The sequence below is a fragment of the Phytophthora ramorum genome, assembly GCF_020800215.1.
Source record: "Phytophthora ramorum isolate Pr-102 chromosome Unknown Phyram_PR-102_s0022, whole genome shotgun sequence".
NCBI lineage: Eukaryota > Oomycota > Peronosporomycetes > Peronosporales > Peronosporaceae > Phytophthora > Phytophthora ramorum.
This window is the reverse complement of record NW_027150668.1, coordinates 730,889-754,378: the sequence shown is the minus strand read 5'-3', so window position 1 is coordinate 754,378 and position 23,490 is coordinate 730,889. Positions and strand designations below refer to the sequence as shown.

The following is a 23,490-nucleotide window of genomic DNA, read 5'->3' as shown; positions in this document are numbered from 1 at the left end:
GCTTGCAGATGGCTTGTGCCAGTACTGCGGATGTTGCTGCTCAAAATGGTCATATGGAAGTGCTTCAGTTTCTACAGGCCATTGATATCACGTCTCGAAAACGACGCAAAACGACACAAAAAGCTACGAATTTATGTACCAAGTTATTCGATGCACGACTACAGCAATGGATGCTGCTGCTTCCAATGGGCATTTGAGCATTGTGAAATACTTGCATAAGCATCGTTCGGAGGGATGCACCGTTGCTGCGTTGGATGGTGCTGCTGCAAATGGACATCTCACTGTAATAAATGGCTACACAAAAACCGGTCCGAAGGCTGCACTGCGGCTGCCAAGAATCTTGCAGCAAGCAACGGCCATCTGAAGGTTGTGGAATTTCTACATTTGAATCGCTGCGAAGGCTCTACAAGCTCAGCTATGGATCACGCGGCCACAAAACCATCAACTATGTGCTATCCACGAACGCCGCCTCACATTGTCTATGGGAAACAACTTGCTATTTTGCAGTGGCTGCACTCACGCACATCAGTTGACTGCACCTCTGCAGCTATGGATGCCGCTGCAGTTAATGGGGACTTAGTCATGCTGCAATGGCTGCACGTCAATTCACAGGCAGGTTGCACGCCGAACGCAATGGATGCCGCGGCAGCCTTTGGACGTTTAGACATTGTGAAGTGGTTGCATGTGAATCGTTGGGAGGGGTGCACGACTGCAGCGATGGATAACGCTGCTGGCAATGGGCATCTAGATGTGGTGCAATGGCTGTATAGAAATCGATCGGAAGGCGGCACTGCTAGAGCCTTGGACGAGGCCGCAGCGAACGGACATTTGAGCATTGTTCAGTGGCTGTTTTTCCATTGCGCTGGCACTCGTGTCACCTCAGCATTGATCCGAGCGATGGTGTCAGGCCATTTTGAGGTGGTGCTTTTTCTTCATGCCCACTACCCGAGCAGTTTTGACGACGAAAGACTGAACGAACTGAAGGCATGTCTAGCGGCCAATTCGAGGTGGAACATGGCTTGTCTTGAGATAACGGAGTGGTTTGACGATATTTATGCAGCAACTTCTGATCAATCGGAACAGCAACTCGTGGAGACAGTTGATTGATGAACCAGCTACAGGTAGCTAACTCCTGTAGTCTACAGTATTACAGTTCATGCACATTTTGCTGATGCTGGGTACGGGATCTTAGATCCGTCCGCGCAGGGACGTTTGCGGACAATAACCGGGGCCTGGTCACGCTTATCGTACGAGTCCGGGTTGAGGTGTGCATACTAAGCCACCTTGGCATTGTGCAGTCCTTCCTGGATTATTATCATGAAGCAGATGGTATCTGCCAGAACTGAGTTTCCGTCGAGTGTTTGCTGTGCTGTTGGCTGACAACTTGCGCGTCGACGCCAGTTCCCGCGTGGCCTCCATCTCACGTCGCTGAGCTTTTCGCTCCTTTTTCAATGACACTTTCTCGGCGTTCAATGCATTGATCTTCACAGCAATAAAAAATGGTGAGCAGAAATAAGGCATCTGTCTCTTTGTCCTATGGCGTAGGCTTCTGCGTCTTTAACGGATTAACTTCGAGCATTGCACTCACCTTCGCCTCCAGACGCAGTGTCTTCTTCTCAGCACTCTCGCCCTTCGATCTCAGTCGCTGGTTCTCAACTTCGACAGCTGCAAGTGTCGTCTTCGTGGCCTCCAGCTCGCGCTGGAGGCGTTCTGCGACTTGCTGCTGCTCGGCCATCCGAGCCCGACTGATAGCCGCCCAGTCTCGCGCCGACTCTAGCTGCGAAACGTCACGCCTGGCTCCGTCCAACGCGTTCTCCAAGTTTTCAATCGCAGCGCGACTTTCTCGATTTTTCGTCTTCACCTGTCGGCGTTGAAATCAAAAGGTTGACCTTGAGATCGCAGTCCAAACCACCCCGGTCTCAGCAAAACCATACACCACATCGCGTCACTCTCCGATGCACCCACTGCTTGCTCTCCTTGACGAGGTTGACCACCATCCGGTGCACCAAGTTGCTCGGCATGGCCGCGATCAGAGCCGCTGCAGGACCAAGCACAGCAATGATTCAATGTCATGGGCTCTGCATGCAACGTGTAGCGACTAGAGAGACTGGGGCTGTCAACAGACCTTCGGCCTCTGGGAAGGCCACGATCTTGTCCATGCACACGGACTCGAAGTGTTTCGTGACGAACCGCAGACACCTGCCCTCAATCGTTCATAACATAATGATTCATTTATGCCAATACAATAACAATTATTGCGAGAAAGCCAACGCACAGATCCACAAGCGAGCGCACTTCCTTCCTTCTGATTGGCCTGTCCTGCTCCGCGTCCTCTTCGGTGGTCGAAGCAAGCAGCGCCCGGCATCGACGCACGTGGATGGGGAGCGAGGCGCTACCGAACCCTTGGCAGCAGTGTGGACACGTGGCCATTCCCCGCTGTCGCATGCGCTCGGACAGTGCCCCGCTTACCTGCAGCGCCGCCAGCGCCCGAACGTCGTCGTCGTCCATGGTAAATTGTGGAATGCTAGTACGCCTTTCTAGGATCTAGGACCGAACCTATGGAGAGCTTGGATTGGATGAAAACCAGAGCGAGGAGTGAAGGTTTCTGCAAAAATGCATCGAGGGCCTCGTCAGTAGACCTGCATGAGGATGTCGTGCTCCTGGCGGACGGTCGCATGAGGTGCATCTCGACGTGGTTCACGGCCGGCCTCATGCGCGCGGTCTTGCGCAGCTTTCCCATTCTTCTTGGGGCAATCCTCGTTCCCAATCGTTGACAGGGCAAAGCCATTAGATATCACCCACTCGACTCTCTCTAGACTGTTCTGTGTCACAGCAATCTCCAGTTGTTAGCCCTCGTTTCATCCGTACTTGCACGCTCATGCAATTACTCCATGAGTTCCCAGTGATCAGCTTTGGTCAGACATTGAACAGAGCTCCTCATCAGTCCATTGGATGCCTGAATGGCTGCTATCAGCTTCGAGAAGTTGCAGCACCATAGGTGGCCGGCCACCTTTGGCAGCCTCTCGCACGATTCCTCCGATACTGGACAACGTGAAATATGGCCTAACAGCCAATGAATCATGGACAAATCCAATCTTTAACCGCCTGCACCATTGCCTGGGAGAATTCCATCGATAATAGCGTCGATTCGTCTTCAGGAAATTTGCTAGCGTGGCTTTAAATCCTCGACGACGATCCGATGTGACTCACTTCGTACCCACGGGTGATTGACAGAGGAAATCGGAGAGCAGGGACGTTAGTGTCCCCGGCACGTTCGTTGACAGCTTGCGACGCAGTACGAAGCTCGCCAACGTGAGCTCCACCACTAACACTATCTCTGAATTTTGTTGTCAAAAGATGTACTGCGAAGTAGAAGATAAAAGAACGAGGCGGAGCCCTCGAGAATTTTTCTTGGAAATTCGCGTTTTCTCCTTGAGCGGAGCTGGTGCGCAAGATGCGAGCGAGCGAGACCATCGTGTACCAGGCGGTCTTTGCGCCGGAGAACGTGGCTGGCGGCCAGACCGTGCTGGTGGCTGCGACGAGCTCGGGGTTGATCCACGTCTTGGTAGTACTTTCAGATCGGACGAGTGCTTTGTGCAGGGCCAGCCACCTCGACGATTCCCCTACTTGGCCCTGTGTACCCCCACATTCTCGAAAGTCTATGCGGACTTTGCCAGCTTTGCCAAAAGGCTTGTCAATCTTGCCTTCATCGGCAGACCCGAGATCATAATTTACGCACCGCACACGAGAGCCCACCGCTTCTTTAGCCTTTGCTCTGTATCGAACAAGCCTGCAACGATTGCGAACGGGTTTCTGCCATCTGCTGTTGTCTCCCCCTTCAGGCGCTCGATTTGACCGCTCCGCCGATTAGTTGGCACTGTAGTTGGCACATCTACATTCCCGACAGAAAGCGTGGCAGTCTCCGTTGTCAAGGCCTCAATATCTGGAACCGTCGGGGCAGGCGTGAATGCTTCCGGGTAAATCAGTTGGCTATCCTGGAGAAACGACTTGAACCATTCTTCGTAGTGGCCTTAGACTGAGCATTGGTTGAAAGCTTTGTACCTCCAACTGATTTCCTTTCAGCTTAGGAAGCTTCAGGGCCATCAACTTTAGAAAGCGCAAGACAAACTCGCCTGGTGTGGGAATAGGCTGCTGTTGCGAGTGCGACGGTGGACCTACTGAAAGGGCTATGCGAAACTTACCGGCTTTGCCGAAGGGCCCAACAATTTTGCCTAGGACCCGCGTTTGCTCGAACAGTACCACCGAGTCCTGATAAACGCTCCACTTTACATCCTTCGAGAACATGTCACGACCGATGACTTCGCTCACACTTAGGTTATTGCCGCTTCTCGGAATCCACCTTGTCTACAATCCATCTCGACTTCACTCTACCAATCCGTAGCTCGGCCAAATCCCCACAGAGCGGTGAACAGCAGACAGCGTACTTAACTCGCCATCGCTCAAACCCACACTTTCCACAGCGCCATAGAACGCCAGACGACACGAAAAGCGCTTAGCGTCGAGATCGAGACGTGAGCAAACCACCAATGCCTCAGGCGGACAGAAGAGAGCGTGCTCAAACTGCAGCAGCGCAAACACCGTTGCTTCGCTGCTTCTGACATCATCGCCAGAAACCTCTAGACTCTTCACTTCAAAATCGAGCTCTGGCACGTATTCATGCAACGCTGTAGCATTAAACTTCACCTTTTCTCTTTTGGCACCCGTCACCGCTTGTAATCGCGAGAAAAAAGTAGCTGTAGCAATAACTGTAGTATGGCCCACAGTAGCATGGCATTTCGCCCCACTCTTGCAAGCCGTGCCACGAAAGAACGGCACTCGCGTCACCGGAATGATGACTTGCGTAACAGAAGTTAGACTTTCAGGCGGAGACACTGCTAGTGCTCTCCACAAGTGATGGGTCCAGACCGTTCACTCGAACTCCGACCCGGTCACCTTGAGCACATCGGTCCACTTCCTGCTTAAATACCTGCAGCGTCTTCACCTTCGCCTTAACTCCAAGCGGAAGCAGTTCCAACTCATCTCCTTTGCCAAGAGCTCCAGACAGCACAGTACCCGTCAGCACTGTACCATTTCCTGGCACAGCAAAGCAGTGGTCCACTGCAAGACAGAAAACTCCGGTTGCATCGCGTTCTGGGACTTGTAAATTGACCCTCAGCACCTTCAAAAGCTCCGGAATCCCTTGGGTGTCTTGTCCTGCTGCCACAGCAACCGGAACCACCGGAACTTGGGCCTCTTCGTGGTGTCGAAAATGTGGGAAGTGATTTGTCAAAAATGCACGTATCTCCTCCGTCACTGCAGCGATTTGGCTCGTTCTTTCAGCCTCGACACTAGACAGCAAGTCCGTCTTTGTAAGAGCCACCACCCCCTCTTTCTCGACACCAGCGACGCCAGCAGCAAGCTCTCGATTGTCTGCGCTTGGAGCCCTTTTCGGCAGTCGACGACCATCAAAACCGTGTCAATAATGGCTACACCACCCAAAATGGTGCGGAATAGTGATGCATGACCGGGGCAGTCGACGAGCGTCACTTGGAGAGATGGTTCCTGTGGGCATAGGGGCTCCAGACGGAAGCTGGAGAAGCCCAGGTCCAGTGTGATGCCGCGCTGCTGACTCTGCGGGTGCTTGTCCAGCGCCGCTGTGGACAAGTGCGTGCTCAGCGCGCGCACGAGGCTCGTCTTGCCGCTGTCCACATGCCCCAGCACGCCCACGTTCACATTGACTACCGACATCGCTGATTGGATAAATATGTAGAAAATCCAAATGTTAGAAACCGTTACATATCGATGCATTTCACGGAATTGAAGCAGGGATCAAAGGAAGACGATGCTGCAGCGCACAAGCGGCCTGGTGCGCCGCACCATCGAGCAAGAAGAAACGCAGTGTGCATACAACCGTCATGTGCTCACAGAGGTGCGGGTCGAAGCCTTGCAACAGCACCAGATCACTGTACATTTTGACCCTTTTCCCGTCTTGCAACAGGTGCAGAACGTGTTGGACGAGATGGTGTACGACGTGGAGGTCTGTGAGCACGAGTCCGAGGTGGTGCAACTGAAGCGGCAGCTGCAGGCAGCAGAGTGCTCACTAGCCGAGTACCAGGAGCGCGAGAGCGATCTTCTCCAGGAGCGACAACAGGTCCGTTCGCCGACCCTTTTGCGTGGAAGCGATTGTTAACGCAACCGTGGTGATGTCACGTAGGCGTATGAGTATGCAATCAAGGTGGAACAGGAGGGGAGAACCATCATGAGCAAGCTCAATGAGCACTTGTCCGTGGTTGTCATGGAACTCGCCAAGAAAGAAGTGTACGGTGATTGCCCGTGCTAGATAGGGATGTGTTTGACACATTTGTTGCATTGCAGAGTGGAGGAGGAGCTGGAGCAGGCGAAGGAGCAGCTGAAGTTGAGTGGGAAACTTTCGAAGGAGCTGGCTAGCGCACAGCGGGAGATCCGAGAACTGCGACGGGCTAATGATATCCAGTATATTCTCAGGAAGAACAATTCAGTGCCGACGAAGCTTGCGTCAGAGTCGAGGATACCCCTACGTGGAAATCATGTCCCCGTGCGAGCGATGTCGGTTCCTACAGGATTGCCGGGTTTGATGGTTGGAGGAGAGAATGTTTTCTCTCAGCTGCCGGACAAGATTATGCTCAAGTTGTTTTCGTTTCTAGACGAAGACAGCATGATAGCGATCAGTGTCACTGACCGAGTGCTTGTCAGGGGTGAATGTAATGTTCGGCGTGACGGTGCCTACGAATCTGGCAAATGCCAACCCCCATCCAGCCGTAAAGCAGCGACCGGCTTCTTCCCCAACTCGGAAACAATCGAAGACCCGCAGTCTAAGCTTCATCGGTTCATCAGAAAAGGACAAGGTGCCGTATGGGTTTACCCTGTTAACTTGTAGAGGGCTGATTGACTAATGCTGACACTTTTTCCTTGCCTGTGGAGAATAGCTGTCGAAGGTGGATGCCATCGTGAAGTCACTGAAGCCAGACCAGATTAAGCTCTTCCACGACATGTCAACTAGAGTGAAGACGTTGGAGGTCAGTGCTGCTTTCACTTGGAATCCGAGCCGATTGTCGTACACAGATTCACTTTTCTGTTTGCTTTGCAGGCTCATCTCGCTCAAGTGCAGACGAAAAGGAAGACGTGGCCGCTCGACTCTTCAGCGCAGAAAATGTGCGGGATTTCCTCATGGAGAAGCTGAAGGACTTGAAGATACGCTCGCCAACAGCATGACCATGACAGCAAAGAAAGATGAGCAGGCTGGACTCGACCGAGAAATCATTGGCTTCCTGGATGCGAAGACGCAGGAGTACGAAACAGCCCTGAAAGAGTACGCGCACCAGAACAACGGACTTCGCGTGGAGATAGCCCAGCTCCAAGAGGACCACACCTCCAAAACGACGGTATGTCTACTCCTTCCAAAGTACGGCCTGCTATAGCAGTCGTTCACTAACGCTGCTGGTTCGCTTGCAGATCATCCAAGACATGGTGGAGCTGCTCACAGATGAGAAGAAGGAGCTCGAAGCGCAGGTGCGGTCCCAACGCAAGATCCTCGTGCGCGAGGTGAAAGTCCTGCGAGCCCAAAACCAGCAGCTCGTCGCCGAGAAGGACCACTACTTTACGCAGCTCAAACAGCTCAAACACGCGCTACAGCACCTCGACGAGCTTCACTAAAAAAGGCAAGTTGAAGCTGTGCTCGTCACTGTTTCGAATCCCAAAATCCTCGATCGAATGCCCAATGTTTTCCATCTACTTCTCGAAGATTAGGCAATCACCAATCAGACCGCGCTTTCGGCTCATTTGGTAGGTAAAGTGCCGCTCCGTAAGGCACGCTCTGTATCTCCCTGCATCATGGCGACGGCGGCGCTGCGTCGCTTTGCGCTTGCGCGGCCCCATGCGCCTATTGCATCCGTCAACTCACTGCGGTTCCAGCGGTGCACGGGTTTCACGCGGGCCCCGCGTGCAGGGCGCAATCCGTTCGTCCGCAGTCCGCACCTTTGCGGGGCTTTCTACTCCGACAGCGGCGACAAGGAGGACGAGGAGAAGCCAGCGGACAAGAAAGAGGACGAGAAAGAGAGTGACGTGGAGGTCGTGATCGAGACCGACCTGGCCACCGTCGGGGAGGGTGACAACGCCCCCTCGTACCCGCACGTTTTGGCCATGCCGGCCCACCGCCGCCCGTTCTTCCCGGGCGTGGTGCTGCCCATGACGATCACGAATCCAGAGGTGACGAAAGCTCTGATGTCTCTGAAGGAGAGCGGACAGAAATACGTGGGTGTTTTTGAAAAAGTCGAGCGGAGACCCGCTGAAATCCGGTGGAGGAGAGGATTTGGTCAAAAATTGAGTGAGATCCACCATGTCGGGAGCTTCGCGAGGATCGACAATATGCTGCCGTATGACGCCAACTCCGTGCAGGTGCTGATGGTGTCGCAGCGTCGTATTGCGATTGATGATACTCGGGATGAAGGACCCCCGCTGAGAGTGAATATCAGCAACTTGGACAACCCGCCGTTTGACCCCAAGAGCAAGTTGATCCGGGCCTATTCGAACGAGATTGTGGCCACGTTGAGGGAGATCGTCAAGATGAACCCGCTTCAAGGACCACATGCAGTACTTCTCGCAGAGAATTGACATCCACAATCCGTACAAGCTGGCGGATTTTGCGGCCTCCGTGACGTCGGCGGATGGGGAGGAGCTGCAGCAGGTGATGGAGGAGATGTCGTGTGAGGCGAGGCTGAAGAAGGCGTTGGAGTTGATCACGAAGGAGCTGGAACTTAGCAAGGTGCAGCAGACCATCAAGGAGCAGGTGGAGGAGAAGGTCTCGAAGAACCAGCGCAACTTGCTGATGGAGCAGCTGAAGGCGATCAAGAAGGAACTGGGCATGGAAAAGGACGATAAGGACGCCATGATCACCAAATACCGCGAGCGCCTCGCGCAGTTTGCGCCGGGTAGTATCCCTGATAGCGTGAACGAGGTTGTGGAGGACGAGCTGAACAAGATGTCGATGCTGGAGAAGAACTCGTCCGAGTTTAACGTCACTCGCAATTACCTGGACTGGCTTACCCAGCTGCCGTGGGGCAAGGCCACTGAGGAGAACTTTGATTTGGCCAAGGCCAAGCAGATCCTGGATGAAGACCACTACGGTCTCAAGGACATCAAGGAGCGTATCTTGGAATTTATCGCCGTCTCGAAACTGAAGGGCGACGTCCAGGGCAAGATTATCTGCTTCGTCGGTCCTCCTGGTGTTGGTAAGACGAGTATCGGTAAGTCCATCGCGCGCTCGCTGAACCGAGAGTTCTACCGCTTCTCCGTTGGCGGCCTCAGTGACGTTGCTGAAATCAAGGGCCACCGTCGCACCTACGTTGGTGCCATGCCGGGCAAGATCATTCAGTGCTTGAAGTCTACTCAGAGTTCGAACCCGCTGATTCTGATCGACGAGATTGACAAGCTGGGGCGCGGATATCAAGGCGACCCGGCATCGGCCCTGTTGGAGCTGCTGGACCCCTCGCAGAACAGCGGCTTCGTTGACCACTACATGGATGTGCCTGTTGACCTGTCGCGGGTTCTCTTCATTTGCACGGCAAACGTGACAGACACTATCCCTGGGCCACTGCTGGATCGTATGGAAGTCTTACGTCTGGCGGGCTACGACTCCCCGGAGAAGTTGGCGATTGCTAAGGAATACCTCGTACCCAAGGCACTGGAGAAAACTGGTCTGCAGAAAGCAGAGACGACGCCTGAATCGTTGGGCTTGACGGATGACGCTATTCTGACGCTGGTCAAGCAGTACTGCCGTGAGAGTGGTGTCCGTAATTTGGAGAAGCATGTGGAGAAGGTGTTCCGTAAGGTTGCGCTTGAGGTTGTTGAAGACATCGAGAGCGCCAAAGCAGTGGAGGTGCAGGAGGCTGGCGAAGCTACCGAGCCGGTGAAGGAGACGGGGGAAGTGTCGGAAGACAAGGACCGTTTCCTGATCACACCCGAGAAGCTGTCCAAATACGTTGGCAAGCCGATCTTCACATCGTACGTTCTCAGACTTACCATCTATGCGAGTCGTTCTAACGTTTCTTTCTGCAGTGACCGAATGTTCGACAAGCAGTTCCCCGGTGTCGTCATGGGACTTGCCTGGACAGCAATGGGAGGAGCGTCGCTGTACATTGAGACCCAAAGGGTGTTCACAAAGGGTGACCGTTCCGGTCTTATCACCACAGGCCAGATGGGATCCGTGATGGAGGAGAGCACGAAGATCGCACACACTTTTGCTCGCAGCAAGATGCACGGAATTGACTCGGAGAACAAGTTTTTCGAGGAGAACGAAGTGCACCTGCACGTTCCTGAGGGAGCCACGCCGAAGGACGGACCATCGGCTGGCTGCACCATGGTCACGGCCTTGCTTTCGCTTGCCATGAACAAGTACGCGCTGTTGGATCCCTGTCACTCAGGCCAGAGATTGAATATGGCTAACTTCACTGGTTTTGTTGTATTAGGACGGTGAAGCCTGACCTCGCAATGACCGGAGAGCTGTCGCTTGTGGGCAAAGTTCTGCCCGTCGGCGGCATCAAGGAGAAGACCATCGCTGCCAAGCGATCAGGCGTGAAGACGCTTATCCTGCCGCTGGGCAACAAGCGTGACTTCGATGAGCTGGAAGATTACCTGCGCCAGGACCTGGACGTGCACTTCGCCGACTACTATGACGACGTGTACAAGGTTGCTTTCGAGCAGGAGTAGACGCGAGTAGATGATGTCCATAGCGAGAGAGCAGCATTATGCGGGGCTAATTACAAGTATCAAGCTTTGCTCCTGATGCCTGTCCGTGGGTCGTTGGACCTCTTACGCTACACTAGCTCGTGTCGACGCCCTAGCAGGACAACCGGCGAATGCTCCTAGTCTCCATATCTCACGCGGTGAGAGTTATGGTTACAGAAACAACCGTAGAAAAAACAAAGATTAACGTCAACGACTTGGGTATCCCCTGCAATGTCTCCGAAACCCAAAGGCATGTCGTGACCTCGTTCAAATGATTTTGCGGTGTGCAAAGAACCACAACTCGATCCCAACTCTCGTTTTGCTTTGTTACGTCGTGCAGCTCCTTGGCGTGGTTGCCATTGCAGGAACAAACAACGTATTCAGCAGCGGAGAAGTCTCCCCACACAGATAATTCCGATCTCCAAGCAAAAGCTGAAAAAAGCTGCTGGCACCGGTCTGAGAAAAGGTGGAGTATATATTCCTACGGTATGGCAACTCGATTCCTCGCGGCGTAGGACAATGGTGTGTGTATACCTGCAATGTGGACGTACGATACCGCTGAAGACATACATGCACAACTCGCTCGCGCCTGGGTTCGTGTGTCAACCGATGCAGCGACGGGAGTGAACCAAGCGGCGAAAAAGAGCTCGCTAACCTCCGATTTGACGTCAATGTGCGACGGTACTGTATGCTGTCGGGTGGGTTTCCCTTGGTCTACAACACGCAAAGAGAACAAATATTACAACGCCCATTATTGAAGCACCCGCTAATGATTCACTAAAATAAAAGCTTCATTCCACATCTCCCCCTTCACGCTCAAGTCAAGCAAGTCAAAGCATGGAGTCGTCCGTCCACCTCACGCTCGCTAACTTCGTGCTGCGCAACAAACTGCAGACCTGCGCCCCCGAGAGCGTCTCGTTCCTCATCTCGGACTTTCTCATCGCCGACCTGCCGCTCGCTGGCGCCTGCCAGTTGAGTCGCGCGGAGTCCGTCGCCCTCTTGAATTTGGTGTGGATGCGCAGCCAGCGCGACAATCATTCCGATACGTGGAGCAACGCAAGACTTCTGCAGACTGAGCCCCGCTACAATCGCTGGGCGTTCTGTAAGACCCTGAGTCAAGCGGTGGAGAAGAAGGATTCTGTGTTGATTCAGTGGGTCTTGCAACACTTTCCGAACCTTCCGATAACGGAAACAATCGTCAGAAAAGTTGCTGAAAACGGACTTTTGTGGCTATTGCAACAATTGCAAAGTGAGAGACCGAGACGACGCATTGGGTGGGGCAAAACTAGCTACCTCGACGCAGCTAAAGCCCGGGAGTGGGAGGTGGTGCACTGGTTGCTGCCACGTTGCCATGTCTCGCAAAGGTTCAAGAAGCAAGACGCCCAGTTGGTGTTGCAAGCCCTTGATCAGAATAATCTGAGGGAGCTCAAGTGGGTTCTCTCCCTTGGTTTCACAATGAAACATCTCAAGTTGGTGGACCCACCGATTCACCCGCAACTTCGAGCTATCGTCGAGGCCAAGTCGCTGGAACATGGTAGACGTGGACCTACGGATACCCTAGAGACACAGTGGCGAGATCGCACCGTTCTTGTGTGCTACTTGGTTGAGAACGGGATCATGCCTTTTAAGAATATCGCTGAGATTTCATGGCGTCCAGCTGCGAGATATGGTGATCTGGAATTCATGAAGTGGCTTGCGTCAAAGTCGGGTTCTACCCGTCGTGCTGCGAGCAATATTAGCCTGGTGGAAGCCTTGAAAGCGGCTGCTGATAATGGCCATGTTGCAATTGCCAAATGGTTGCTAGGCAACTTCCGCGGTCTGGTCGAGTCCCGTGCTCTGTCCGAAGCTGTCTTCTTGGCAGCGAATGGTGGCAATTTGGAAATTGTTCGCTGGTTGTGCGATAAATACTCGAGTGACCAAGGGCTGAGGCTCTTTTTGAAGCATGACGCCTATCTTTCCGACGACGAACTTGAGGATGGATGAAGAGAATGATTTGAGCGATGAGATCGATAGCAACGATAACGGACAATGGAACGATCATGGCGACCGAAGGAGCGAGGCACCCTACAAGCAGAAACCTCCGATTCAAGCTACAGCCATGGACGTCGCGGCGAAGAATGGCCATCTCTCTGTGCTTGAATTCCTGCAGAGTGTGAACATTACTCCGAGTAATGAACAGCAACACAACGGCGGAGAACGTGGAAGAGGGGGTAGAGGTGGAAGAGGAGGCAGGGCCGGCGGCAAACGGAAGAAGGCAAAACGCCAACGAGGTCGAACTCCGTATTGTACGACTGCAGCAATGGATTTAGCTGCTGCTGGTTATTTGAGTATCGTGCAATGGCTTCACTCCATCGACGGGAAGGTTGTACGAAAATGGCAATGGACCGTGCAGCAGCAAATGGACACTTGGAGGTAGTGAAGTGGCTTCACTTGAATCGTTTGGAGGGTTGCACAACGCGTGCTATCAATGCTGCGTCGGCTAGGTGCAATGCACGAGAGCCCGACGAGGAAAACTCTTCGTTTGCAACACCTCAAGATGAAAGTCGATTTGAGATCATTCAGTTCCTCCACTCGAATCGATTTGAAGGTTGTACATTCGCAGCCATGGATGGCGCCGCAGGAAACGGAAATCTCACACTTCTGCAGTGGCTGCACGCTCACATGAGACCACGCTGTAGTCCCGCAGCAATGGACAACGCAGCAGGAGAGGGATACCTGAATATTGTGAAATGGCTCCACCAAAACCGCAAGGAGGGTTGCTCGTCAAAAGCCATGGACCAAGCTGCTGCTGGAGGCCACTTAGAGGTGGTTCAATGGCTTCACGATAATCGCGAAGAAGGCTGCACGCCTGCAGCAATTGATGGTGCTGCAGCTAATCGCAACTTCAAGGTGGTGAAGTGGCTGTGTGAGAACCGAGATGAAGGCTACACGGCGAGTGCCATGGAAGATGCAGCACAAAATGGGGATCTTGAAATGGTGAAGCTGCTCCATGAAATCAATCCGGACCTTCTTTTGGATATTGCAGATGATGAATTCCTCGATGAATTTAGTGACGAAGAACCAACGGATTGTGTGCAAATGGTAAACAACCTTGCTCTGGATGCAGCGGCATCAAATGGACACTTGAACGTCGTGCGATGGCTAGACGCCAACTGCAAGGACCTGGACATAGTGCCAGCTATGGAAGACCCAATCACCAATGGACATTTCGAGGTGCTTCTGTATTTGCATTCAGCGCTCGGCGGCGTTTACAGTGCCTACGACCTGAATGAAGTATGGGATAGCTTGCGAGAGGAAACATATCTGGAGTCAAATGAGGAACTCGTAGCCTGGTTCACGGAAAACTACCCGCGCCCCGATGAGGAAGATGTGGAGAGGGAGCTGGAGCTGGTGGACAATATGGACGGGATGGACAACGCCGAGTTGCTGGGCGTTTATTTGGACGCTGCATTTGGGCGGGTTTTCCTACGTTAGCCTGTCTCTCGTAAAATGTATCGGATGCTGTGTCCTCGGAGTTCTGCTCCTCCACACCGCGTGATTGGTTATGGGTCCCCGTCCCAATCATGTTTTCGCCCGAGTCGCCACCGCTTGAATGCTGCCAGCCTCCCCAGTCCAAGTAGTTTGCGCTTCAAAAGCTCCAGAATATTTCTTGCGGCGTTGACGTCCCGGTTCCAGAAGTGGGCCTTGCAATGACTGTTTTTACAGTGCAAAACGTTTCTGTTCCCCTTCAAGACGAACTTGACCTCCTTGGTGTCCTCGTCCTTCACCTTCGTCAGTAGCCGGGCTTGGTGGAGGCGCTCATGGCAGCCGGAGCACGGCTTACTCGTTCGAAACTCATCCATGACCACGGCCGTAGCTCGCCGCTCAAGTGCCTTCCTGAACGCCTTAACCGGCCCGTGCAGATTTCCCCGAAGACCATCCTGGCAGCTCCAATCTCCAAACGCAACACAAACCTGCGCGCTTCGGAGCGGTACGAGACGCTTGGCCAACACTCTCAGGGCCTTCATCTTCATGCCGTACGTTAGGAACCGCCACTTGCGGAACGAGTGTTGGGCCGTAAACGATAGCAGGAAGCCCGAGGACTGTAGAAAGCACTGCAGGCGATCCACGTAGACGTCGTAGTCGGCGGTCTTGAAGGACGGTATCGCTGCAAGCAGCTCGCGGTACCTGGTCTCGCGCTTCCTCAAGTTGCGGCACCAAAAGCGTTGTTTGTCTAACTTGGCCGAATGATAGTATTCTATCTCCACAATCCGTTGGCCGTGACGATTCTCGCGTTTACGTTTACGCTTCCAATGCCGCCTGTGCTGTCCTTGTTGTTGCGCTTGCGGTGTTGGTTGCGTTGCCGGCGAGTTGAAAGTGGGGAAGACATTTCCGCTGCTGAACACGTTGTTTGTTCCTGCAATGGCAACCACGCTACGGAGGTGCACGACGTAACAAAGCAAAACGAGAGTTGGAGTCGAGTTGTGGTTCTTTGCACACCGCAAAATCATTTGAACGAGGTCACGACATGCCTTTGGGTTTCGGAGACATTGCAGGGGATACCCAAGTCGTTGACGTTAATCTTGTTTTTTCTACGGCTGTTTCTGTAACCATAACTCTCACCGCGTGAGATATGGAGACTAGGAGCATTCACCAGTTGTCCTGCTAGGGTGTCCACGAGTGTACCTTCCACACTGCGCTGCATGAGCACCCCGCGTTCTAATGGAGCTGACTGTATTGGTTCAGTCATGGCTACATTAGGTTGAAGCTGTCAGCCATCATCACACGCTGAAACGTACGGTGAAGGATCTCGTTTTGTACAGTCTCCTCCGGTCGGCGATGGTGGTGCGCATGCTGTGGAACATCGGTTCTGGTCTTGTGCACGGCGTGTTGCACAAGAACCCCGCCCTGGTCTAGCTGGACTGCACTACCCGGCAGTGTGGAGAGCCCGCTCTGGATTCCTGGACTGCGACGTGAACCTCCACCTCAACAACTCGTCCTACCTCTTCAGTATGGAGCTTGCTCGCTGGCATTTTACGGCGTACGAGTGTTATCGATGCACTACATTAAGCCTTCACTATCAATTAACTTGCTCAATGGGTGTTACGCTCCTACAGATCTAACGGCGTCTTGTGGCAAGCGTTGAAGCACCGTCGGATGTTTCTAGCGGCCTCGCAGGCTATTCGCTACCGCCACGCCATCCCCCCGTTCCATGCGTACGAGATCAGGACGCAGATGGTGTACTGGGACGGTGCCTGGATCTACTTCTTACATCAGTTCCAAGACCCTAGTACTGGCAGGCAGTTTGCGGAGGGGTTGTGTCGTGTTATGGTCAAACAGCAAGGTGAGGGTGGTGTATCATTCGAGAAGATGATCTCGGAGGTCTACGATGGACCGATCCCAACTCGTCCAGCGGAGATTCCTGACGTGGTGAAGGGATTCTTGGAATGGGATGTTGCCAGTCGTTCCAGTATGGAAACAGCTCACGAAGCGGAGACGCTCAAGATCAACAGCAATCCTCCACCACTCAACCCCGAGAAACTTGGAGCTCGCATCTGGATGGAAATGCAGCGCTCTATGAACCGCCCGTAAAGTTCAAAGAGGAGACCACTCACCAGCACGAAATTGCCAAACAAACTGAACGCTATCAATCGGTACAGCTTCCTACCACTCGCGTAATCTACAATACCAACAAAGCTTTGTCATCGAGGTAACCGAACACCTTGAGGTGTCTTTCACTAACGGACTGTACCCTCAATAATAGGACCCTTGCAGATTCTTAAGAATCCTAGCACTACCTTTAATCTGCTTCTACCACTCGCTTGCAACCATTTCACTGCTTTAGCATGGCCTCTTGGAGCTGGACTGGTTAACAAAACTGTATAACGCTGCGCGGGGCTTACTACGCTATCAAGACTTGCAAAAACTACCGAATAATGGTCGATAAAGAGAAAGGAGAGGTATTGCGTAGGCGTACTCACATTTCGTCGACGCTGACGCTGTGATCCGCGCGTTGAGAATCGAGATAGCACACGATCTCGGGTTCTTTGCACACAATTGCGCGCTCCATCGCGGAGATAATATCGAGTCCTTCGTAGTGATCCAACAACCATTGAACCCCCTGTAAGTGACCGTACACCGCTACATCCAAGGCTGTGCTCGTGCAACCTACCGCGAAGTTCGTACGCGAATATTTCAGCACCTCCAAGTGGCCTCCTTCCGCTGCATATTCGATAGCTGTGGAGGTGCAGCTCTCTGGTCAATTTTCGTGAAGCCACTGCACGATATCCAAACGACCTCCAGCGGCAGCAAAGTCTATCGCCTGATGCGTACAGCCTCCTGTCGTTCTCATGCAACCACTTGACCATCTCGATATTGCCGTGTTCAGCAACTCCGTCCATCGCGTTCGGTGAACAACCTTCCGTCCTATTTTCATGCAGCCACTGAACAACCGATAGCTGTTGCTTCACGAACGAGTTAGGCTCGTGGTATTGACGAGGCCTATCGCGGTTACCGCAGCAAAATGAAATCTGATAATACCAAGAGGCTGCGTTATCCATGGCGAAAGAGTTGCAACCTTCGGACCGGTTCGCATGCAGCCACTGTACCATCTCTAGATGCCTGTTACCGGCAGCTCTATAACCATTTTACCAGCACAAGACCACGATGACTGTATCATGCCTCAACTGAGCGAAGCGAGGTCTACCGTTGAGTGGGTGTCGAGATGATAGGACCATAACGCATAAGGCAAGGCAAGCTGCAGTACATGCTTCAACTTCGCGCTCGCAACTGCATCAATTGGCTGATCCACTCGTTATGATTTGAGGCGGGCGTGACCAGTCCATTTGGCGTCCCTTGCAACGGGATACGTGGCAATTAATTTAGGCATGCCAGCAGCGGAGGGGGGCGACGCGGACAACCCTGGGCTCGAGGCGGTGCGCGCAGGTCAGGGGCGCGAGTGTTTATGCAGAGGCGTCACGGCTCTCCGGGCTCTGGTCGTCGCTGTTGTCTGTCTCGTGGCCTTGGACGTCGTAATGGTGACCAATATCTTCAGTGGTGTCATACCAGAGGTCGAAGACGGCGATATCTGCACTACTAAAATGGTGAATGTTAGTGCCATCAAGTACCATTCCGAGCACAAATACTATGACGAGCTCAAGGCGGCGATGGTGCCAGGACCCATATTTCGAGAGGAACACGCCAAGCTTTGCCACAAGAGGACACGAATCACGGCCAAGTATAACTACTGCCTCCCGATCTCGGGACACAAAGACGCAGAAGCGTGCAAGGCGGCCGACCGCATGGATCTACTGAAGCTGGACGTTTACAAATCAATTTGCTACGCCAGCGTGCTGCACATGCTCTTGGTCGAAGTGTACGAGGAGCTGCAAGCGACAGGGAACATCCCGTTTCTCACTTTTGGGTCTTTGCTGGGAGCTGTGCGGGGCGGAGCGATGATCCCCTTCACCGAGGATGCAGACATTGGTTTCGTGGGCGACCTTGTCAAATTTGATCCGTTGCGACTCGCGCTCCGGAGGAAGGGCTATCACATCTTCCACATGGGTATTTGGCGCGTGTGTGTTGCTCCAACCCACCCACTGGCTGGTCATTTGTACGACCCAAGCTTGCCTATGAGCGAGGATTTCGACGTACCGTACGTCGATCTGTACAAGATGAAGCAGATTGGTATTGGAAACTGGGATCTCCAGGAACTCAATGCCAGCAACGGCAGTATTTTACTCGGCGAAAAGGTTCAGCCGTTCTCTCAGGTAATGATTAACGGGATGTCATTCGACACAGTGCAGGACCCGGATTTCTTTTTGAAAGAAGCGTATGGCGATGATTACATGACTCCAAAACCACGGGGTACCGTGCATATCGAGTGAAATCCTGTACGACAAATTCATAAAGCGAGGTTGACAACAATCCTGGGATGTACCTGGAAATCATGAACCTTGTCACTGTCGATGGGCTTTTTCTCAAGAGTTGGTTTCGGTTGTGCGTCGACGAGATCGGCAGTTGATCAGGTGGTTGGTGACTCATTTCCGCTCTATCCAGTCAGTTACAAGGTGGTGAGCGAGATCATCACTTATGGTTCTTGCAATTGCTTCAAACCGAATGAGGACATAGAGATGTTCTGTGGAGTGAGGATGCACTGATCGCGATGCGGCTTGCAAACCTCACTGGGGGTGGTGCACTGGTTAGTCGAACACACAACCAGTCGGATCACTTTTCAGGATAAAAGTACGTTCCTCGTCCGTTTGGCACTTAAATCAAACAATGTGGAGGAGGTTAAATCGCTCCCTGATGAAACTTCAAGGGCTGGTTGATACGGATTATTTGATACTTCGAAGTAGTTCTGCTGGGTGTGGATTGTGGCGAGTAGCGAAGTGCGATGATCTCGCGCAGTGGGTGTTGACTAACTACTAAGTAGGCAAAATGTCAAGATAAGAGCGCACTCAAGCGTGGAGTGAATGACACTAGTCGGTTGGGCCACCTGCTTTTGTGCTGGAGCGTCTTCATAGGATCGGGACGTGTGGCGATTTATCCATAGTCATGTATAAAGCGGTGGAGAACGGCAAATTGGAGGTTGTCGAGTGCAACACGTCAGTGGACTGCCCACATCAAGCTGAGGAATGAACTCAACCTGCGCTCTACCCCAACGACTGGAGATTCGTGAATTGGAATCATTGAAATTAAAAACCGGCATACGACTATCGCGAGTCCTACCACAAACGCTTTTGCTTTATGACAATTGTACTTAAAGTATGCTTCAAGTGCCGCCAATGTGTAGTAGTCGACGTTCGAGAAATCGTGGCGACAACCTAACCGTAGCACAACTGCACTAGAAATACCGGTACTTTGATGGCGGCTCAAGAGTTTTCAAGACGTGGAAATTAGGCATAGCACGAAGTGAATCTTCTACGAAAGGAGCCGATGTACAATCGATGATCGCTCAAGAGGTGATGGCCAAAGTTGCCTTACCTGATAGAAGTCCTTCACTCGGAGTGCTGGAAGTGACATGGCTACATTTGGCTGAAGCGATCAACCAATCACCGGCGGTTATTCACCGCACGCTGGATCGCAACCTCTCAGTCGGTAAAATCTCTCCTCGATGGTGTTGCGCTCCATCTGGAACATCGGCTCGGGGCTCGTGTATCGGCTGGTGAACAAGCGGTCGCTAAGCAAAGGCGTCCTGGGGGTGAGCCAGCCAGCGGTGTGGAGAGGGAGAACAGGCCTGCTAGACTGCGACGTGAATCTGCACCTCAACAACTCGTCCTACCTCTACAGCATGGAGCTCGCCCGCTGGCACTTTTGCGCGTACGTAGCTGCTCATTGCCGTGCAAACCTTCCGTGTAATTAACTGGCGCTGTGTAGTGCGAATGGCATTTTGTGGCAGGCGATCAAGAACCGCCGCGTGGTGCTCGTGGGCTCGCAAGCGATCCGGTACCGTCACGCGATCCCTCCGTTCCACGCCTACGAGATCAAGACACAGGTGGTGCATTGGGACGACGACTGGATCTACATGTTGCACCAGTTCCAGGACCCCGTCTCCGGCAAGCAGTTCGCAGAAGGGCTCGTGCGTGGGGTCGTGATGAAAGGCCGCCGCAGGGTGTCGGCGAACAGGATTTTCGCCGAAGTGAATGACGGAGACGCGCTCGAACCTGCCAAAGAGATGCCCGCTGTCGTCAAGGGGTTTCTGGATTGGGATGGGGCTTGCAATGCGAGCATGCGAGAAGCTGGAAAGAGGGCGGAGATGGAGCTCGAAACGAATCCACCACCTGCACCCGAGAAGTTTTGGTCGCGGATGTGGCAAGAGATGCAGAAGTCCGTGAACCGTCCGTAGCCGTGTCAAACTGCGAAAATAGATGAATTACACTGAAATCGTCATTTTCACAGACGTCGAAAGTGTCGTCCGCATGCAGTTTGTGATGGCAGGCATTTGCATTTGGTGATGACTGGTTTGGTGCATCGAGCGCTGAACAAAATGCGCATCCAGCTTTCGAGTACCCGCCAGGCTTCCCGACCAATCTGCACATAATATTAAAGGCGAACCCTAGAATCGAGGAACTCAAGATAGTCCTGCACCGCAACAAGAACGAAGTAAGTTAATGCGCAGTTGCCACTACCTGAGCTTTCCCTCAGTGAAAAAAAAATCATGTACGAAAACCTAAGCGATCGGATGATTATTGCAATGACCAACGCGATTTTGAACGACACAAACAGATTTGCTGACTTGCGTAAGGTGTCCTCGACGTACGTACCAATTTACGATTGCGCACACTGTGGATGATCATGTGCTATTCTATTACGCGGGAGCTTCCACCTGAGCGAAACGATAGCTGCAAGGACGCACACAATGAAGTGTTGAAGTACTTTGGTTGAGAAAGGTAGTGATCATTCAAATGGCAAAAGGCGCAACTCCCTTTTCTATGATATTGTCACTAGAATGGTCGCGGGATCGCAGGCGATGAGCCTGACGCTATGAGGCTGAGAAGGTGTCCTCTTCTTGGCGATTGCAGTGATTCTTCGATCGGTCAACCTCTGAATGTGTTGCTAATTATTTTCTGGTCTCCTGAAGATGGTAAAGCTGCTGTGAAATAATTTGAATGCTTAGGTGTCACTTACAGAGTAGCGATGCAGCTTCCTTATGTTGGCTGGACGGGCGTAAAATAGGTAAACGTTCAGGATCATAAAGCAGCTGTGCAATGATTCTCGTAACAGTACATGTAGATAGAATAGCCGATTCTAGCTATCTCCTGTCACGCAGCACCGGTCGTCGGTGGTGACGGTCTGCTGTATTAATCACGCTTCTAAAAAAAGCTTATCTTGTATTAGAGACGTTACGGAATTTTGACCAAGTTTGTATTGACTCAATACAAGCATGGTCAGAATTCCATAATGTGTCTAATACAGGATAAGCTTTTTTCAGAAGCGTGGTTAATACAGGCTCTCGCGCAGACGGGGGGGGGGGGAGGATGTATTTCATCCTTCCTCACATAGTTGTGTGTACCACTTGGCTTTTGTATTTTCAGAAAATAAGAGGTTCTTCTCCGATCAGCATCGAGGATTAGACGTGCACAGGGCCGCCGATAATGGCATGTATATTTATGAGGACAGCATCAGCAAATAAATAATGCCGCACGGCAAGGCAAACCTGCTGCATACATAATGTCATGTTGAGCTAGCAGTACATCAACTATGGCACTATGACCGATATGAGCTCTCGACACAGACAGGGTCCAAGTTGATGTAACTAATCACAAAATTCACGTATTATTCCGAATGTTAGCATTTTAATCAAAATTAATAAACACAATTAACGTGCCGCCTTGTCGTCCGATTTTCACAGAAGGCAAGTGGTAGGTAGCTCATGATAACCCACACAAGCCACCCGTACAGGTTCTGTGAAGACCGGTGCACGTAGCTCAGCAATGAGCCCGTCTCTCCTGACATGGCTTCGAGCAGTTCGGCCTCAAAGTTGGGATGCTCCCTCGTCACGTGTTGCATGAGGTTGGTGAAGCCGTTGCGGCGGGTCTGTTTTCGAACCGTGCCACAGCGACAGCGGAAGTATTCAAGTATAACTTCGTCAAAGTCATCGCGGCACGGTTGGAAAAAGAACCCCGTGACTTGGGCCGAGGTGAAAGTTGGGCGGAGAGGTCGAGAAACGATGACCAGGAAGGAGGGGTGCGGGGAGTAGGTTACAGGAACTTTGCAAAATGAGAGTTATAACTGTCTTGACGCTTTTGAGCGCCAGCCAACTCTGCGACCAACCGTTGGAATGGTTGGTTTTGAAAACCCACAGAATTTTTGATGGGTTATGATAGGTTTTACATATGTAATATTGTGGTTTATCTTTCTTACATAAATTATGACATTAAGCAGTCTCGCTACATAAATTATGAAATGCTGGGTCGGCAGCCAGCAATACATTTATTTATGATATGATGGACCATTATTGTTATGGCCATGCTATTTTCGGCGGCCCTGGACGTGCACCTAATTTCAGAAATCCTCCCGTGGCGAGCAGATCTCGTGCTGCTACTCAAAAACTTGTGTCTCGGCCAATTCTCTCCAAATGACCATGCTACACCGCTCCAATTGCCTTCCAGGGGCACTGGAGAGTGTTGACAAAGCTAGGCTGGACGTTGAAGAGACCCGGCGGTCTCTTCGATGCCCATACTTACCTCAAACCAGGCAAAACCAAGAAAAACGAGGAGAACAAGGACTTTTTGTTGGTACAGAGGCACTCATGAAGTATCTGGATCAATGTGATCGAGATAAGACCATCCTCCGTACAATGGTTCTGGTACGAAGTGTATGTCGCTGTAGAGTAGATGGAAACGAATCAGCGACGACCAAGTCCACCAGGCCCCCAAGCGGCGGAGAATGATCCAGCTGTCGGTCGTTCCGTTGAGCGTGAGAACGCGAGTAACGACCAGCACGACCGAGGAGGTACGAATGGCGCCGCAAGCGAGCAACGAGGTAACGGTTGAGTGACTTGTGTCAATCCCAAAGGTACGAGTCCCAATGAAAATGACGAAACGAAGAAGGTGTTAGAAATACGACAGTAACCCAGGAGTAATCCGCGTGTAACCGCGGTTCAGTCACCGGTTTCGGCCGCCACTCTCCGGATGGTGAGCTCGGGACAACACGGGTGGCTGCAGGCAGGCAGGAAGCAAGTAAGGCTTTAGTTATAGGCGTCCTTACTTCTCAAAATACGACGGTACCCTCAGTAACTTTCAGGAG

General features: G+C 52.3%; 9 protein-coding genes across 9 annotated transcripts; 6 read left to right on the top strand and 3 right to left on the bottom strand.

Moving 5' to 3' along the window:
• Positions 1-1,242: 1,242 nt before the first annotated feature.
• On the bottom strand, positions 1,243-2,508 carry KRP23_14820 (uncharacterized protein; the record flags this gene model as incomplete). Its single annotated transcript, XM_067885688.1, has 5 exons — positions 1,243-1,482; positions 1,589-1,861; positions 1,935-2,038; positions 2,126-2,199; positions 2,276-2,508. 5 exons carry the CDS (start codon positions 2,506-2,508, stop codon positions 1,243-1,245), a joined length of 924 nt encoding a protein of 307 aa, XP_067737333.1.
• Positions 2,509-4,879: 2,371 nt separating this feature from the next.
• On the bottom strand, positions 4,880-5,748 carry KRP23_14819 (Selenocysteine-specific elongation factor; the record flags this gene model as incomplete). The annotated part of the gene is made up of 2 exons (XM_067885687.1): positions 4,880-5,348; positions 5,408-5,748. The coding sequence occupies 2 exons, from the start codon at positions 5,746-5,748 to the stop codon at positions 4,880-4,882; spliced, it is 810 nt and encodes a 269-aa protein (XP_067737332.1).
• Positions 5,749-5,842: 94 nt separating this feature from the next.
• Positions 5,843-7,692, top strand: KRP23_14818 (uncharacterized protein; the record flags this gene model as incomplete). The annotated part of the gene is made up of 9 exons (XM_067885686.1): positions 5,843-5,929; positions 5,999-6,151; positions 6,215-6,318; positions 6,376-6,734; positions 6,796-6,884; positions 6,966-7,055; positions 7,127-7,191; positions 7,247-7,421; positions 7,492-7,692. The coding sequence occupies 9 exons, from the start codon at positions 5,843-5,845 to the stop codon at positions 7,690-7,692; spliced, it is 1,323 nt and encodes a 440-aa protein (XP_067737331.1).
• Positions 7,693-7,869: 177 nt separating this feature from the next.
• KRP23_14817 (Lon protease-like protein, mitochondrial) lies at positions 7,870-10,743 on the top strand (the record flags this gene model as incomplete). The annotated part of the gene is made up of 4 exons (XM_067885685.1): positions 7,870-8,574; positions 8,642-10,038; positions 10,093-10,428; positions 10,503-10,743. 4 exons carry the CDS (start codon positions 7,870-7,872, stop codon positions 10,741-10,743), a joined length of 2,679 nt encoding a protein of 892 aa, XP_067737330.1.
• An 855-nt stretch (positions 10,744-11,598) lies between these two features.
• KRP23_14816 (uncharacterized protein) lies at positions 11,599-12,744 on the top strand (the record flags this gene model as incomplete). Its single annotated transcript, XM_067885684.1, has 1 exon — positions 11,599-12,744. The coding sequence occupies one exon, from the start codon at positions 11,599-11,601 to the stop codon at positions 12,742-12,744; it is 1,146 nt and encodes a 381-aa protein (XP_067737329.1).
• Positions 12,745-14,303: 1,559 nt separating this feature from the next.
• On the bottom strand, positions 14,304-15,130 carry KRP23_14815 (uncharacterized protein; the record flags this gene model as incomplete). The annotated part of the gene is made up of 2 exons (XM_067885683.1): positions 14,304-14,978; positions 15,047-15,130. 2 exons carry the CDS (start codon positions 15,128-15,130, stop codon positions 14,304-14,306), a joined length of 759 nt encoding a protein of 252 aa, XP_067737328.1.
• Positions 15,131-15,579: 449 nt separating this feature from the next.
• KRP23_14814 (Protein THEM6) lies at positions 15,580-16,332 on the top strand (the record flags this gene model as incomplete). The annotated part of the gene is made up of 3 exons (XM_067885682.1): positions 15,580-15,607; positions 15,679-15,781; positions 15,858-16,332. 3 exons carry the CDS (start codon positions 15,580-15,582, stop codon positions 16,330-16,332), a joined length of 606 nt encoding a protein of 201 aa, XP_067737327.1.
• A 1,295-nt stretch (positions 16,333-17,627) lies between these two features.
• Positions 17,628-18,626, top strand: KRP23_14813 (uncharacterized protein; the record flags this gene model as incomplete). The annotated part of the gene is made up of 1 exon (XM_067885681.1): positions 17,628-18,626. One exon carries the CDS (start codon positions 17,628-17,630, stop codon positions 18,624-18,626), a length of 999 nt encoding a protein of 332 aa, XP_067737326.1.
• Positions 18,627-19,855: 1,229 nt separating this feature from the next.
• Positions 19,856-20,587, top strand: KRP23_14812 (Protein THEM6; the record flags this gene model as incomplete). Its single annotated transcript, XM_067885679.1, has 2 exons — positions 19,856-20,061; positions 20,119-20,587. The coding sequence occupies 2 exons, from the start codon at positions 19,856-19,858 to the stop codon at positions 20,585-20,587; spliced, it is 675 nt and encodes a 224-aa protein (XP_067737325.1).
• Positions 20,588-23,490: the final 2,903 nt, after the last annotated feature.